Source organism: Aspergillus pseudotamarii (assembly GCF_009193445.1).
Source record: "Aspergillus pseudotamarii strain CBS 117625 unplaced genomic scaffold BDV38scaffold_93, whole genome shotgun sequence".
NCBI lineage: Eukaryota > Fungi > Ascomycota > Eurotiomycetes > Eurotiales > Aspergillaceae > Aspergillus > Aspergillus pseudotamarii.
The window spans coordinates 70,197-85,992 of record NW_022475107.1 but is presented as its reverse complement, the minus strand read 5'-3'; the positions used below and the strand labels follow the sequence as shown (position 1 = coordinate 85,992).

The 15,796-nt window shown below is 48.0% G+C and overlaps 3 protein-coding genes across 3 annotated transcripts; all 3 read right to left on the bottom strand.

The window, feature by feature from the left end:
* Window positions 1-21: 21 nt before the first annotated feature.
* BDV38DRAFT_262584 (uncharacterized protein) lies at window positions 22-1,794 on the bottom strand. The gene is made up of 2 exons (XM_032056110.1): window positions 1,176-1,794; window positions 22-1,110 (listed from the first exon to the last, which is right to left on the bottom strand). Exons 1-2 carry the CDS (start codon window positions 1,739-1,741, stop codon window positions 612-614), a joined length of 1,065 nt encoding a protein of 354 aa, XP_031908076.1. The 5' UTR covers window positions 1,742-1,794; the 3' UTR covers window positions 22-611.
* Window positions 1,795-1,996: 202 nt separating this feature from the next.
* Window positions 1,997-2,968, bottom strand: BDV38DRAFT_226254 (CTD kinase subunit gamma). Its single transcript, XM_032052861.1, has 2 exons — window positions 2,755-2,968; window positions 1,997-2,693 (listed from the first exon to the last, which is right to left on the bottom strand). The coding sequence occupies exons 1-2, from the start codon at window positions 2,911-2,913 to the stop codon at window positions 2,145-2,147; spliced, it is 708 nt and encodes a 235-aa protein (XP_031908075.1). The 5' UTR covers window positions 2,914-2,968; the 3' UTR covers window positions 1,997-2,144.
* A 335-nt stretch (window positions 2,969-3,303) lies between these two features.
* On the bottom strand, window positions 3,304-6,637 carry BDV38DRAFT_262579 (chloride channel protein). The gene is made up of 7 exons (XM_032056109.1): window positions 6,340-6,637; window positions 5,745-6,283; window positions 5,581-5,684; window positions 5,378-5,530; window positions 5,210-5,324; window positions 5,071-5,162; window positions 3,304-5,014 (listed from the first exon to the last, which is right to left on the bottom strand). The coding sequence occupies exons 1-7, from the start codon at window positions 6,486-6,488 to the stop codon at window positions 3,542-3,544; spliced, it is 2,625 nt and encodes an 874-aa protein (XP_031908074.1). The 5' UTR covers window positions 6,489-6,637; the 3' UTR covers window positions 3,304-3,541.
* Window positions 6,638-15,796: the final 9,159 nt, after the last annotated feature.

Here is a 15,796-nt window from a genome sequence, read left to right as displayed (position 1 = left end):
CGGTCTAGGCTATGGAACAATCATCCTACTTATATTTTAGACCCTGGTACCTTTGTATAAATCTCCTTTGTTTTTCTTGCCTTTTCCTTTCCTTTCCTTTCTTTTTTCTGTGTTACATTCCCTTTCAAGTTGAGACCTAAGCAAGCTGGACTGCGTAAAAGAATATTTAAAAGGAAAATAATACCAGAAAAACAAGAATAAATAGTAGAAGCCACTTTTTGAGAGCGCCTTGCACCCAATACTCAGAGCCTAGACAACGGCACTTAATAACTATCTACCGTTGAACATTACATGTCCATACAGGAATTTCGAAATCTTTCGAAGCAAAGTTCAACTGCGTGGATCGTACTCTGCTTGCTGCGCATCCTCGAACCTGTGACCTGCTTCCGGGGACAAGGCCTGCCTGGACCCTGCGTATCGCAGAAGATGCGAAACCAATCATTCAACATTGGCGTATGGTGATATACAGAGAGAAGCGAGAGGCATTAGTTGGCATTAGTGGGGTGGTTCTCAAGAGTGGTTGTAGGGACATCCGGTTCAATTCGCTCTTGATCTTGGTTGGAACAACTGCTAGCCACCGCTGAGCCGCTTGATGGTATAGATAAGACCTTCTACTTGCGTACAAATCCAGAGGTACCGCCGGGTGTCCTTCTCAGACCATTGACATGCCCAGTACTGCGACTCCGATCAAGCCAAGTCTGTCTGCTATTCCGACCGGACTTCGAGGCCTTCGGGGCCAGAGCCGATTTGGCTTTCTTCTGTGGAATGTCACCCAATACTCGAATCGTCACGTCACCCATCTTCACATCCTTGGGGCGCTTCTCGGACTTTTCGAGGAACTTCAACTTGGTCGGCTTCTTGTGGGCGATGTTTATTCCTTCTGCGGGTGGAGTAGGTGGTCGTGTAACAGGAGCCGCATTCAAAATATCATCTGGAAGAAGTGCCGGGAGAGCCGATCGCCGTGCATCTTGTGTATTAGAGCCCTGGAGTGTCTCCGTGCTTTCGGATAGCAGATCATCAACGGGCTTGTCTTTCTTTTTCGAAACTTTCGCTTGTGATTTACGCAGCTCATCCAACTGCCTTCTCTTCTCGCGCTTTAACTCTTCTTCTCTGTAGGACAGTTGGTAAGACGAGCCATATCGCCGGGGGGGGAGGAAATAAGGTCTATTACTGACAATTGTTTGGCCTTTTCCATTTTCTTAGCCTGCGCCCTGACCTTAGATAGCTGCGCCGAGTTATCAACTGCTTCCGGAGCTTCATCATCATCACTGCTGTCATCACCGCTGTCCTCTTTCGCCTGTTGCGTTTCTGCTGTTTCCTCTATCTGCATATCCAACGGTACTTCGGGTTCTTCACTGTCGAATCTGAAGTGCTTCTTCGGAGCAGGCGCCGATTTCTCATTCTCCTGTTTGGAATCTGTTTCCTGGGTATCTTCTGAAGGCTCTTCGGGAGTCCCGCTCTCGCTTTCTGCGGCTTCACGGCTGGCTCGTTTTCTCCGTTTATTGCGCTGAGTTTCCGTCTTCCCAGAGCTGGCTGATCCGGATTTGCGCTTTCCATTCACCTCCTGTTGTCCATTGATCTCAGGTTCCTCTTCTGGAACAATATCGGAAATCTTCCGCCGCCGTGTAGTGACCATCTTTGTGTTATCGGATGAGGCAGTGCTAGAGTTTGTTGATTGTGCTTTGTCGGTATCCTGTCGAGTAAATAGACCCTTTGCCGCAGTGACAATGTGGGAAAACATAGAGGATCTAGAATGATCCGATTCAAAAAATTAGCTACCAAGCATATATGGAGAAATGTTATTGCGCCCAAACTCGGCGCTTTTTTTCAGGAAATTCATTTTCATGATCTCCGCGGGGCCACTTTTATCCGAAGGCGGAAAGATGCCATGTGGGGCTACTAAAGTACCATTCATTTGTTCTATTTGATATTATTTGAGTGGTAGTGAGTAGTTGCCAGCTTCAAGCTTGGAGAAACGTCAAACAGAATATGGTATCTCATATGCAATTCACGTAAATGGTATCATCCATACCCATGACCCAAGTAGTAAAGGAACGTAACGCCGAACCGAACACCTGCTATATGTACTTTTCAAAACTGCCAGGTTCTATAAAACCAGGAAAGAACAGCTAATGCAAGCACTTTCACTTAGCACCAACCATCGTTCTGCGCTCCGTAAACTCCTCATTCGCGGCCAGGAAATCGTCTTCGCCAATGTCGCTGGTCTCATCCCAGAATTTCCCGTGCTCGTCACCATCGTCGCCGCTGACTGTCCACATACTCTCTCGTAAACGCTTGTTCCGCTCACGGTCTTCTTCGATTCTCTGCTCAATCTGTCTCTTGTCCACGCGGACACTCCCCCTAGAGCCTCGTGGAGTGCCGCCCTTAGCTTCCGCCCCCCCATCGGCCTCTAGGTCAAGATGTGCTGGATGTGTTTCACGGTCTTTTAGACCGGCATTGATCTCCGCTACCGTTTCCGCGGAGAGGATTTCCTTGTTTTGTAACCCGTTGAGAACCCGACGAACATGCTTCACATTCGCGGCCCCCGAGCCATCCGGCGGTGCAACGGCATCCACTACGCGTAAGATATCCCTCTGAATCATGCGCACATATGGTGCATGATCTTCCTTCGTGGCCATTTCGCAGAATTGCTCGATGAAATACATGATATTAGCTCGGTTGTTCATATTATTCTAGAGACACCATGAAAGTTAGTAAATGAAGCCTGATAGATGGCAGAATCAACCCACGTACCCTTTCAAGCTGTTCCAGTATACATGAGTGAAGGTCCTCGTCCATATCGCGGTATTTGAGCGCATAATGCGCAGCTTTCTGGGAGGATGTAATTGACGCATTCAAGTGTTGTAGCTGCGCGGTAAAGCGCATGCGAACTTCAAACGGATCTGCCATCATAGTTGCGGATTCACAGCTCAGCCAAGGGGCTAGAGAGTTATAACACTTGATTTGGAATGAGGGTTTTGTACTTGTTCAGGTTCTCGCAAACAGGTCGGGGAATTATCATGGGTGGGGTGCGCCGATTGGTCGGTGAAGGGGCGGTCAGATGGATTGTGCTGGCAGAATATGTGGGGTTGGTCAGCTACTATAGTACTGCATGGTTATTTGCTAGTGGGAATGCTATTAAGGACAGCTTTGCTCACATGGTAGGGAAGTTACTGGTTCATCTAATTAGCTGGGGTTAGATGTAGGGGTGGGAAAACAAGGTCTTATCTCATCAGGGAAGCAGATGGTGGATGTATAGTATTCACATAATATATGGAGGCTATATATATATAATAGGAAGGCCCGCTGACTGCCAGTCAGGCGACTGAAAACTAGGAAAGATCAAAACCAATATAACGCCATTGAGTATCTACCAAGGAAACCAGCCCTATCCCTTACCAAGTTCTATTTGATATCAAAACCAAGTCAACATGATTCGCGTCATGGGTCTAAACATAGGCACCGCCGGATGTGCCAATCGTAGGCATGCTTTACTGGACTCAAGGATGCTCCGGTATAGTACTAGTTCCTGTACAAGAAATCAGAGCGACTGGCGCCTTTCTAAAGAACTGGCCAGACTGGTCACGTCATCGCTCTCCAGGAGTCCAACCTCTTCTGCCGTATTCACTGGGCGGACTACATTCTCTCTAGAGAATCCGCCTTTACGGAACTCTGGGCTGTTGATGACAGACCAAACATCCTTTTTAGTGAGCAGCCCTTGGAGCACTCCTTTGTCCGAAAGTAAGATGTAACGCAGTCCAAGCCTTTGGAACATCTGAAGCGCTAGCGAAAATGTCGTACTGCTATTTAGGGTGATCGGGGTCTGGTCCATCCATGGACGAAGATCGAGAGTCTCTCCTGGATCTGCAAAAGGTTGATGAGCAAAAAAGACCTGGGTTTCGCCAGACAACTCTCGGTCCGTAGGCGACTTCGAATACTTCAAAGCAAACGAAAGTTCGTTCCGAGAGATATAACCTAGAAGGATAGGGTTTGACGCATCGGCTACTACGGGATATCCACGGTATGAAGTGGTCAGGAGAAGGTGCCGAAGACTGTCAATTGTATGACCCACGGCGGCAATGACCGTTAAGTCATCCACAGTCGTCATGACCTTATGAGCAGGCACATCGGGTGGGGTAGTATCGTCGCGTTGGTCGAGGAAAGGATACTCATTTAACTCAATCCACGACTCGTAAATGCCACGTTTGCCAAATATGTCGCCGCACCATTTCGATAGCATGACTGCAATCATGATTGGGATAACGTAGGTTAAAGCACCAGTGAGTTCAAACATGATGACCACTATCGACACAGTCATCCTAGTGGCTCCGCCAAGAGCCGAAGCCGCACCAACGATTGCATATAGTCCTGGAGTGACGCAGGGAATATCCGGCTCGCAATTGCTGAAGAGGAAAATGTTGGGATAAGCTTCTTGCCACATCTTGAAAGTCGTGCCTAGAGCGCGCCCATATAAAGCACCAATGGCAACGGAAGGTAGGATAATACCGGCGGGTAGATCCAAACCAAAAGTCATGGATGCGAGGAAAAAGCCAAGGATCGCAGCCATAAGCAAAAGAGCTATTGTAGTAACGGACGCAGCGCCTGTCTTGCATAGACCAAAAGGATCATCACCCCCATTTCCACATTCGGCAAAGAGAGAATGAACAAGCTCAGAGTTTTGAGATCTCATAAACAAGTTCGGATAATTGATCAACGCACTTAAAAGAGCTACGAACACCACCTCTGCAATTGGTCGTGACCAGCTCCGAGATCGTCGCCATTGGGCAATTTTCATATTCAAGCGGATAAGAAACGCTCCATATAGGCCGCCTAATATGCCAAGTATAACAAACGGAATCATTTCAAAGCGATGCCATCCGCGTGTATACGTGACTTCGTAAAGGACAATATTGCCCGTACGAAAAGGGTTTAAGGCTTGTAACGTCACTGCAGCAACCATGGCACAGACAAAGCTTTGCCACATTGTCTTGTCGGGAAAGTAATAAGATAATTGCTAACCAATGTTAGAACGGTTCGTCTATGAGCGAAGGGATTTCTAAAAGGTCATACCTCCAAACTAAACAGGACGCCCCCGATTGGGGCCCCGAACGCAACAGAGATGCCTGCAGCCGCGGCTGCGGATAGAACCTCGCGTTTCCTCGCTGCATAATTAGCTTATGTGATCGGCACGGCTATAAAGAGCGTTTACCTTCGTTATGATTTAAGCTTTCGAATGGTTTCATTATCACGCTGGCACAACAGCATGCGACATGAACAAGAGGGCCTTCTTTACCCAGCCACAAACCAGATGCGACGGATAAACACTTTGCAATTGTTAGCTTAGATATGCATAGTGTGTATCTTGAGGGAAGCCTACTAGTCCCAAAGACTTTATCGCAAGCGTCCAAGGTCCCATAAAATGCCTTATCACGAAACCACCGAGGATCGTTTTGATCTCAGGGATACCGCTGTGTCTCGCATAAAGCGCATAGGTCCTAACCAAGACTGTAGCACATATAGCAAATAGTACCTATGAGAATTGTTAGTATACTACAACTATAACCGAAAAGACCCATTTACAGAATAAAGGACGTAGAATAAGTATTCAACCGTGAAGACGCCGCCAGAAGAGGTAAGACCTAGTGCTTTCCCCCAGGGTGTCCAGTCTAGACAGTTAGAGATATCTAACCCATAATTTAGTATAGATACCTCACGGTACAACCTGGGAGCGAAGAATAGCTTACCATCATGACCCCAGCAACAGAAGCTCTTATTTAGGTAGAACTTGCCCCCCCCAGGCCCATTCTTGCAATACCCAGTTTTCAAATCTCCTAACCAGTCGCTTGCAACATCAATAAAAGCTGCAATGATCCCGACCAAAATTCCAGTAGCGATCAATACTATCCAGACATTACTGGCGTCGACGAATTTGAGTACATATCCTATAGCCCCTTGGCCATGGGAATATAGATGCCTCTTCCTCTGGCGTTCTTTTGTGTACTCAAATATCCAGTCAATCGCGGTGAGGTCATCATAGCCTACTCGTCGCCCTGGACCTTCCACATACCAATCAAGGAGACCGCCCTCTTTTTGCGCAGTGGCATTTCCATTGTTACTCATCGGTCGATCCCTTGAAGATGATACATTTTCATGGAGCTGCCCATTCCGGGTGTTCGAAGATATAAACCCAGCGTCTCCAGCAACGGATTCCGTAGTTTTATTGGAAAATAGGTTCGATAAGCTGAAACCGGATCGCTGCTTTTGTTTGCGCTTAAAGGATATACTGTACACGTCCCCTATTAGAATCGCATGGATTGCCCAAATAGATTGGAACCTTACGGCTCATGTAAGCCACCGCTGAGTGAATCACTCAATTCGGGGGGATCCGGTGACGATAGGTCGCTGTCACGGCGCTGTATCGGAGAATGTTGCTGACTCCGCGACTCCGTGAAGAGCGAGGAGTCCCCAGCTTCTCCTCCCGACTGCATAGTAAGCACAGAAAGCTACGTACAAGTGTCAATGTCCACTTTGCAGAAAGCCATGTCCTTTGTTGACGATCCCGCAGTTCTATCCCGGTCTCGACTTACGACAACTGGTCCTAATCTCGGAGGTGTGGCTTAAGCTCCGCTCCGCTCCTTAAATGAAGGCGGTGAGCATAATAAGTGTGGGGCTGCGCCACATATAGCGGCAGAAAACGGCTTGGAAAAAAAAGTTACTGTTATCGGCATCGATAATTTCTTTCTCTCTCTAACTCAATATAAGAGTTCCTCTGGAGGTAGGGTTGAGCATGGAGACCAGACCTGCCTATGAGAGGACTCTTGAAGAGTCCCAGCTCTTTGAGCACCTTCCGAATGAGGTAGCGGAACTCATTCGCACATCCTCTGGGACACAGTACCTGAATGCGCTCGCGGTTGGTGCATTGCGATCAAAATGTACAGAAGGCTTTTTCTGCCTATATGAGCCGATCTTTGTGGATCTGGCAGCAAGATGGCTTGCTTCAGACTTTCATAATAATCAAGTCGAGATTATCTCCGCTTTTTCACGAATCCTACCATTTGCGCCATTTCTTGCTTCTTTCGCAAACCAATATGCTAGTTCTCGGGCTGGACCTCTATCCGCTTTGGCTGCATCTGACGAGGCGACGCTTCTGCAATTAGACGATACTACCATCCGCACTCTATTATTGTCGGTCTTCAGACTTCTCTCATTCGACTTAGAGACATTTTCGAGTACCATATCGCCGTCACGCCTCCAATCCCTTTTCCAACATTCAGACCCCTCTATACGGTATCTTGCGATTCGATGCTTTGCCTTGTATATGCACGCAGCGGATGCTGCCACCGAGAAAATGATTCAGAAGTATATTGGAGCCAACGTTATTGAAGGCGAATGGGAGGGTATTGTGATCGACTATCGCTGCCTTGGCTTGTGGGAAGAGCGTCGGTGGGGTACTCTGGAGAAACAGGCACTGATTGCACGGTCAGGTCGGTCGATTGAAGACAGTCTATCACAAGTCGAGAAGCTCCGGGAATATTTCACCCCCCGAACCGCTGAAGTCTGCGGTGTTCTTATCCCCCGACTAAATGAGATGTCAACGCCGGCATCTTCAATTGTGAAAGCGCCCACCGCTGTGAGAAATCTTCGTAGGATCGCGACAGCGTTGGCTGCCTCGAACCCTCTACTATTAGTTGGTTTGCCGAATTCCGGCAAGACGTCTTTGGTCAATGACGTTGCCGCAGTCATGGGCCAGTGTGAATCCATGGTTACCTTACATTTAAATGAGCAGACGGATGCTAAGAGTCTTCTTGGGATGTACTCAACGTCCCCTGCTACTGGCTCATTTGCATGGCAACCCGGTGTCTTGACTAAAGCAGCTAGGGAAGGCCGATGGATTCTAATCGAGGATTTAGACCGTGCGCCTTCTGAAGTGATTGGTCTTATTTTGCCAATCATCGAGAAAGGAGAACTGACTATAGCAAGTAGAAAAGAACGGATTAAGTGCGCCGAGGGATTCAAGATCATTGCAACTATGAAGTCATCATATAATATCGCAGGTGAAGAAGTCGCTCCAAGCACAACAATTCTGGGAAGCAGATTGTGGCAGAGGGTACACATCGAGCCCCTTTCAATCGACGAAATTCAAGAAGTCATCACGCAAAAATTCCCGCTCCTTGAGTCTCGAGTTCCAACTATCATGAGTGTTTACCAAAGGCTCTGCTCTTCCTTCCATGGAAGCCTCGCGATCAAGAGCTCTCAAGGCCGTACGCCAGGTCTTCGTGACCTTATCAAGCTCTGTAGCCGAATGCATAGGCGACTGCAGCGTCTGGGAGCTAAGACTGGTTATGAAGCTATGCCGGAAGGTGCTGAGGATGAAATTTTCTTGGATATTGTGGACATCTTCCTCAGTTACATCCCAGAAAAATCACTGGCAGAGTCGCTTGCTCTAGTTGCCGCGGAAGCGCTTCAAATATCACCACAGCGAGCACAGTTCTGCCTTAGTGAACGAATTCCCGCATATTCTGATCAAGGTAATAACATAGTCCTCGGTAGAGAAGTCTGCCGAAAGACTAAGGTACCCAGCGGGTCAGTTTCCAGGTCATCAACGCGTTTTGCTTCGACCAGAGCTGCGTTGAAGCTTATGGAACAGGCTGCAGCTGCCATACAAATGGCGGAGCCTATGCTCCTGGTCGGAGAGACGGGTATTGGAAAGACAACAGTGATTCAACAGCTTGCTACCCTAATGCGGCAGAAGCTCACAGTGGTGAACCTGTCACAACAGAGTGAAAGTAGTGATTTGCTAGGTGGTTTCAAGCCTGTTAACATCCGTACAATGGCCGTCCCTATGCTTGACGAATTTAATGCTGTGTTTGAGTTGACGTTCTCAGCAAAGAAGAACCAGAAATTTTTGTCGTCAGTTGCAAAAAGCGTTGCTGCAGGAAACTGGGCACGGTTGGTACATCTTTGGCACGAGGCTGTTCGGTTAGCCGATGGAGTCTTCAAATCTAGTAACGGGTCCTCTCAAGAAGGCGAGGAGCAACCCACGAAGAAAAGGAAGTTGGACTCGCCAAAGTACCAGCATTTGCGGCAAAGATGGGAAAGGTTTGCAGTGCAATTGAATGACTTCGAGGCTCAGGTGGCCCAGGGCGATGCCAAATTTGCCTTCGCTTTTGTTCAGGGAAAGATTGTGAGGGCGCTACGAAATGGAGAATGGGTCCTCCTTGATGAGATTAACCTGGCCTCACCGGACACTCTTGAGAACATTGCTAGCCTTCTGCACCATGGTACCGAAGGCTCACCATCTGTCCTGCTTTCCGAGGCTGGCGACGTTGAAAGGGTATTTGGGCATCCGGACTTTCGCATATTTGGCGCTATGAACCCTGCTACAGACGCAGGAAAGAAGGATCTCCCTCCCGGTCTTCGCTCCCGGTTTACTGAACTCTATGTACACTCCCCGGATAGTGACCGGGACGATCTACTTGCTCTGATCCAGAAATATCTTGGTGATTTGACTTTAGGTGACCTGAGAATCGCGCCAGACCTTGCGCAACTCTATCTGGAAGCGAAGAAGCTCAGCAACGAAAACAAGCTTACAGACGGGGCTGGACAACGTCCGCACTTCAGTATACGAACTCTTGTTCGTGCCCTTATCTATGTCATTGACCACGCGCATGTCTACGGTTTACGCCGAGCAGTTTTCGAAGGATTCTCCATGAGCTTTCTGACTGTGTTGAGCCAAGAGTCGGAGAGACTGCTGCTTCCGCTTCTTGAGAGACACCTGTTCAGCAATACAAAGAACGCTAGAGCACTTCTCGGCCAGACCCCTAAGCCTCCCACCGATGGCTATGACTATGTCCAGTTCAAGCATTACTGGATGCGACGTGGGCACTTGGTTCCAGAGGAGCAACCACATTACATCATAACACCTTTTATAGAGAAAAACCTCAAGAACCTGGTCAGAGCAAGTTCAACGCGTCGGTTCCCTATATTGCTGCAGGGCCCAACTTCCGCTGGAAAAACAAGCATGATTGAATATCTGGCGAAGGTTTCTGGGAACAAGTTTGTTCGTATCAACAATCACGAGCACACAGACCTTCAAGAATACCTAGGCTCCTATGTGTCCAGCGATGACGGTACTCTTCGCTATCAGGAAGGCGTTCTCGTGGAGGCACTCAGAAATGGATATTGGATTGTACTCGATGAACTCAACTTGGCACCATCGGACGTCCTGGAAGCGTTGAATCGACTTTTAGACGATAATCGTGAACTTTTTATACCAGAGACCCAGGAAGTCGTTCATCCACATCCAAACTTCATGCTATTTGCGACCCAAAATCCAGCTGGTCTTTATGGTGGTCGTAAAGTGCTGTCCCGGGCTTTCCGGAATCGTTTTCTTGAGTTGCATTTTGATGATATTCCAGAGAGTGAGTTGGAATTCATCCTTAAGGAACGCTCCCAAATTGCACCTTCGTTCTGTGCTAGAATAGTGTCTGTCTACCGGAAGTTGTCTCTACTCCGTCAAGCCAACAGACTCTTTGAGCAGAAGAACAGTTTTGCTACTCTACGTGATCTCTTTAGGTGGGCTCTTCGACGAGCAGATGATCGCGAGCAGTTAGCGATAAACGGTTTTATGTTGCTTGCAGAACGAGTCAGGAACCCGCAGGAAAGGGCAGCTGTGAAGGGTGTAATCGAAGATGTCATGAGAGTTCGTATAGATGAAGATGTGGTGTACAGTGCTTCCGAATTGGAGAAGCGTGCGCCTCATCTTCCCACTGGGGTCGTGTGGACCAAAGCAATGAGGAGATTGTTCATTTTGGTGTCCGTTGCACTTGAAAACAACGAACCAGTTCTACTGGTGGGAGAAACTGGCTGTGGAAAGACACAGCTTTGTCAAGCAGTCGCAGAAGCCTATAAAAGACAGTTACTTATTGTAAACGCCCATGTGAATCTTGAAACAGGCGATCTCATTGGTGCTCAGCGGCCTGTGAGGAACCGGGGAGCTATTGAACATCAGCTATTGAGTGATCTTCAAGCAGCTCTTAATGAAACTGATCCTTCGCGATCACTGGAAGAAATGAGGCAGGTGTTCGGTACACTTACTGCGGACCAATTACAAGCCTGCGATACAGAACTTGTCTCGAGGATCCAAACGCACATTGCTCGTCTAAATGCTCTCTTCGAATGGTCAGATGGGAGCCTGATAACCGCCATGAAGACTGGGCAATACTTCCTTCTGGACGAAATCTCCCTTGCCGATGACTCAGTATTGGAAAGACTTAACAGTGTTCTAGAGCCTCATAGATCAATTCTGCTTGCAGAAAAGGGACCGATCAATTCCATGGTCGTTGCTGATAATGGGTTCCAATTTCTGTCTACAATGAATCCTGGTGGTGATTATGGGAAGCGCGAACTTTCAGCTGCTCTTCGCAACCGAATGACTGAAATTTGGGCCCCTCAACTCTCAGAAGATGAGGATATTCTCCCTATCCTCCAGAGAAAGCTTGAGCTGAATTCGGAGCACATTACCAAAGCAATGCTAGAGTTTGCCAAGTGGTTCAAATGTACCTTCCAGAATTCCTCAACTACATCCCTTTCCCTTCGTGATCTTCTCGCCTGGGTCGATTTTGTCAACAAGTGCCGAACTGCAGATCCTCTTTTCGCAGTAGTACAGGGCGCTGCTATGGTGTTCATAGACACATTAGGTGCGAACCCAGCAGCAATGCTTGCGACAGCGCTGCATGATCTCGAAGGAAACCGTCAACTTTGCCTCGATAAGCTCCGTGAACTCTTTGACGTCGATGCTTCAACTATTTACCTGCAGAAGTCCACCATTGATATCGAAAACGGTTCTCTACGCGTAGGACCTTTTGCCCTTGAAATGAATGGCAGCACAGAGCCAGACCCTCAATTCATCCTTGATGCACCAACCACGATAGCTAACTCAGTCAGAATTGCTCGTGGCTTACAACTCTCGAAACCTATCCTGCTTGAAGGAAGCCCCGGTGTCGGCAAAACCACGCTCATAACTGCTCTTGCCAAGGCACTGGGAAAGCCTCTGACACGTATCAACCTTTCGGAGCAGACAGACCTCACAGATCTTTTTGGCTCCGACGTCCCTGTTGAAGGAGGTGATGTTGGTCAGTTCACTTGGCGAGACGCTCCTTTCTTGCAAGCAATGCAACGCGGTGATTGGGTTCTGTTAGATGAAATGAACCTGGCATCCCAATCTGTTCTTGAGGGCTTGAATGCTTGTTTGGATCATCGCCAAACGGTTTATGTTGCTGAATTAGATCAGTCGTTCAAGAGACACCCGGACTTTGTCCTCTTCGCTGCACAAAACCCGCATCACCAAGGTGGTGGTAGAAAGGGCCTTCCTGCCTCATTTGTCAACAGATTTACAGTCGTTTACGCTGATAGCTTTACTGACACTGATTTGAAAAGGATATGTGCAAAGCTCTTCCCTGGAAGTCCATCTTGGCAGACAGACAGGCTAGTTGATTTCGTGTCCTTGTTGAACAATGCTATTGTCCATGAGCGCCGATTAGGGGCTGTAGGTGGACCATGGGAAGTTAACTTGCGAGACATTCAGAGATGGCTTCAGTTGGCAGACCGTGGGACCCTACAGGTATCGGCCAATAGCTTCCTTGATGTGATTATATCACAGAGATTCCGCTCCCAGGATGATCGAGATCTGGTCACTCGTCTGTATAAGCAAGTCTTCAGCGAGGTCCCGGCGCCCAACAAGAGCTATTACCATAACCTTACGCCAGAATACATGCAAGTTGGGCTTGGTATTATGCAGAGGGATCTATACCTCCAACGAACCCAAGAATCGCAGATGAGAATCCTCCCAAGAGACCTCAGTATCCTCGAGTCTCTTATGCTGTGCATAGAGCAGTCGTGGCCCAGTATTTTGGTGGGACCGTCTGGATGTGGCAAGACCACCCTGATAAGAAAGCTCGCAGCTGTGAACGGTGCAAGTTTAGTTGAGTTAGCTCTCAGTGCTGATACCGATACAATGGATCTAATTGGTGGCTTTGAACAAATCGACTACCGAAGGGAGGTTTCGTCTCTCGTTCACGATATTTCGCTGTTCCTTCAACAAAAGATCCTTTCTATGAATTCAGCAGGAACAACTCTGCATGAGACTCCGGTTGTATTGGAGATATTCGAAAAACTGCAGAGCCCGAATGCCTCTCTTGAAAGCATTTGTACATTCCTTACTGTGTTAATTCAGACGTACCCACAAACTGCTTTTGATGATATGCTTCTCCGGGCCCAGACTCTACTTGAAACAACAAAGCAGTCAGATAAAATGAAAGTTGGTTTCGAGTGGACGGAAGGAGTCCTCACTCAAGCTGTACAGCATGGCTACTGGGTTATCCTGGACAATGCAAATCTGTGCAACCCCTCTGTTCTTGACAGGTTGAACTCTCTCACCGAACCAAATGGAGCTCTGATCCTGAATGAACAGCGCACTGAAGATGGATCAGCTCGTATCATCACACCACATCCGAACTTCAGGCTTTTCCTTACGATGGACTCTCGCCATGGAGAATTGTCCCGCGCAATGCGGAATCGTTGTGTTGAAATATGCTTTTTGCCACAGGAAGATGAGACTACAGTTACCACTTCGGTGCCTGCCTACACCTGCGAATCCTTCTTATACCGTCTGCGGCCTCTCTGGAATCTCGATCCTTCAGCGAGTGCTAATGATGTCTCAAGGCTCCTCTGTGAAGTTTGCTTAGATCATCTTTCAGTCATGGACCTTGCCTACTTACAGCAGTCATTGAAGTACTTCTTACCTTATCACGGTAAATCCGTGGGAGATGTTCTTTCCTCGGCAATGCATCGATATGTATCGGTCATTCATGGAAACTCGCACTGGAAACCCATCGAATGTACCCAGAAGGCCATTGAGTTGAGCCGCGCTTCCTTCGCCATTCAAGGCCCCTCGCAGCCCCTTCATCCTCTTGTGAACGAGCCGCTGGTCTCATTATTAGGTAGCGAAGTACCGTATACGTCGTTGGTGACCCTAGCACATCTACAGGAGACTAAACTTGACCTACAACTTCTAAAGCAAGGTCTATTGCAGGCTGATGAATCCGGGAAGCTTCTTAAACCCAGCCAGATGAGTCGCTTAGAACGCTCTTTAGCATCTACGCGGATAGCTTCATTGATGAAGGATGCAACACAGCCAGTTGGTTCTTTCCTATCTGACTGTGGCCAGGCAATGTACGATCTTATTCAGAATCTCGATCAGGATACTCTTCAGAACCCTCACATAGCCAACGCTCTTCGTACTGTCCTCAACTTCTGTATGGACATTTTCGGACTGACTGCAGCGAGGGACATCGACGAGGGTGAGTTTCAGGTCTATCTTCAGATTGGTAGAGAGTTGTGCGCTGCGTTATCAAGCTCTTTCGAACCTCTGAAACAATTAGCCGTTGCTCTATCTCAAGCGCTGAGTCGATTCCAAGAGAGCTGGGCTTTGAAAACCGGGCTCAGTATGCAAAGACTTTGGGAGTCGTGGAGACCTGCAACCCCTGCAACTGGAGACCAGCTCAAGTCGATCCTAGATTTGGAAAGTGTGGCTTCTGAATTTACAAATATCGCGACCAAAACTCATCTTGATCTATCGCAATTAAGTCAAGTGCGCAACTCTTTGGTTAACGCTCAACAATCGATTGTCCTGCATGGTGCCGATGAAGGGCAACTAGTACACAATCTCAGACAGACGGTCAGCGAGTTGGCAAGCGTTGTACAACGCTCTGAGATAACCGGAGCCCCATACTTCTCCAACGAATTCGAAGCATTGTGCCAGTACCATGACATCTTCACTCTCATGCATAACAACAAAGAAGGCGACTATGTGATAAAGTCCATTTTACCGTTACTGGCTGGCCGTGATGCACGGCCATTGAATGTGTCGGCCTTCCAGACACAAGTTCCCGAGGTCCTCCACAGACTTGCTTTATATTCCGGGTCTGAACGCCCATCAACGTTCGGTTCGGCCATTAGTGGCACATTCTCGCTCTCGTTGTTAGAGAAACTGACGAATGTTGGCGTTACTATTTTAGGCCAGATGGACTCTTTGGAGGTGGAAAAGCAAACTCTTTCCAAAGCCTTGGCTCTATCTTCTTGGGAGATTGCTATGGATCAGCACAAGGTGCTGAGACAGGTATCGTCGAGATTAGCTATGGAGCTAGTGCTCGCCCATAAGGAATTCTTCGAGCCTCAATCTCTGGAGAAACTGGTCACTATTTTCCGCACTGTTGAAGAGCAAGGCTACTGCGCTAATACCGAGTCGTTGGATATCCGCTTAGAAAAGAGTCTCTCAAGCGATCATTACTTCAAGACCTTTGCAGAACAAGCCCTTCCAAACCTCGTTGCATTGTTGGCAACTGACCTAGTACAGAAGAACGACAAGTCGATTCATGACACTGGAGCAGCTGTAGTTCAATTGGCTGCCATTTTCCTGCGGCTTTATGTCCCAGACAAGCCATTTGATCCATCGTTGGGATTAGTTGTCCAAAGGAAAAGACATAGCCAACGTTCTTTGGAACTTACCAATAAGGCTAACGCTATCACTTTATTTGAACGTGTGTTTTCTGGCCAATCCTCGAACATCCGGCACGATCTCATTCAGGGTGAATTGCGTGACCTTGGTTCTGCTCCTCCTCCTTCATCAGTTACCCGACCTCAAGTCTCTGAGCTCAACATCCTGCACGGGGAATTTACCAGTGTGATAAATTCACTTCTTGAAAGGCTCCCTAAACACATGCTTGGCGTAGCGAGT

What these genes read in the sequence shown, in the direction of transcription:
- BDV38DRAFT_262584 (XM_032056110.1), bottom strand. Translation starts at nt 1,741, where the DNA reads ATGTTTTCCCACATTGTCACTGCGGCAAAGGGTCTATTTACTCGACAG. An exon ending in ATGGAAAAGGCCAAACAATT is followed by an intron (nt 1,111 to 1,175) that starts GTCAGTAATAGA and finishes ACTGTCCTACAG; the next exon opens with AGAAGAAGAGTTAAAGCGCG.
- BDV38DRAFT_226254 (XM_032052861.1), bottom strand. Translation starts at nt 2,913, where the DNA reads ATGATGGCAGATCCGTTTGAAGTTCGCATGCGCTTTACCGCGCAGCTA. An exon ending in TACTGGAACAGCTTGAAAGG is followed by an intron (nt 2,694 to 2,754) that starts GTACGTGGGTTG and finishes TGGTGTCTCTAG; the next exon opens with AATAATATGAACAACCGAGC.
- BDV38DRAFT_262579 (XM_032056109.1), bottom strand. Translation starts at nt 6,488, where the DNA reads ATGCAGTCGGGAGGAGAAGCTGGGGACTCCTCGCTCTTCACGGAGTCG. An exon ending in AGCGGTGGCTTACATGAGCC is followed by an intron (nt 6,284 to 6,339) that starts GTAAGGTTCCAA and finishes GGACGTGTACAG; the next exon opens with TATATCCTTTAAGCGCAAAC. An exon ending in AAGCTTAAATCATAACGAAG is followed by an intron (nt 5,163 to 5,209) that starts GTAAACGCTCTT and finishes CTAATTATGCAG; the next exon opens with CGAGGAAACGCGAGGTTCTA.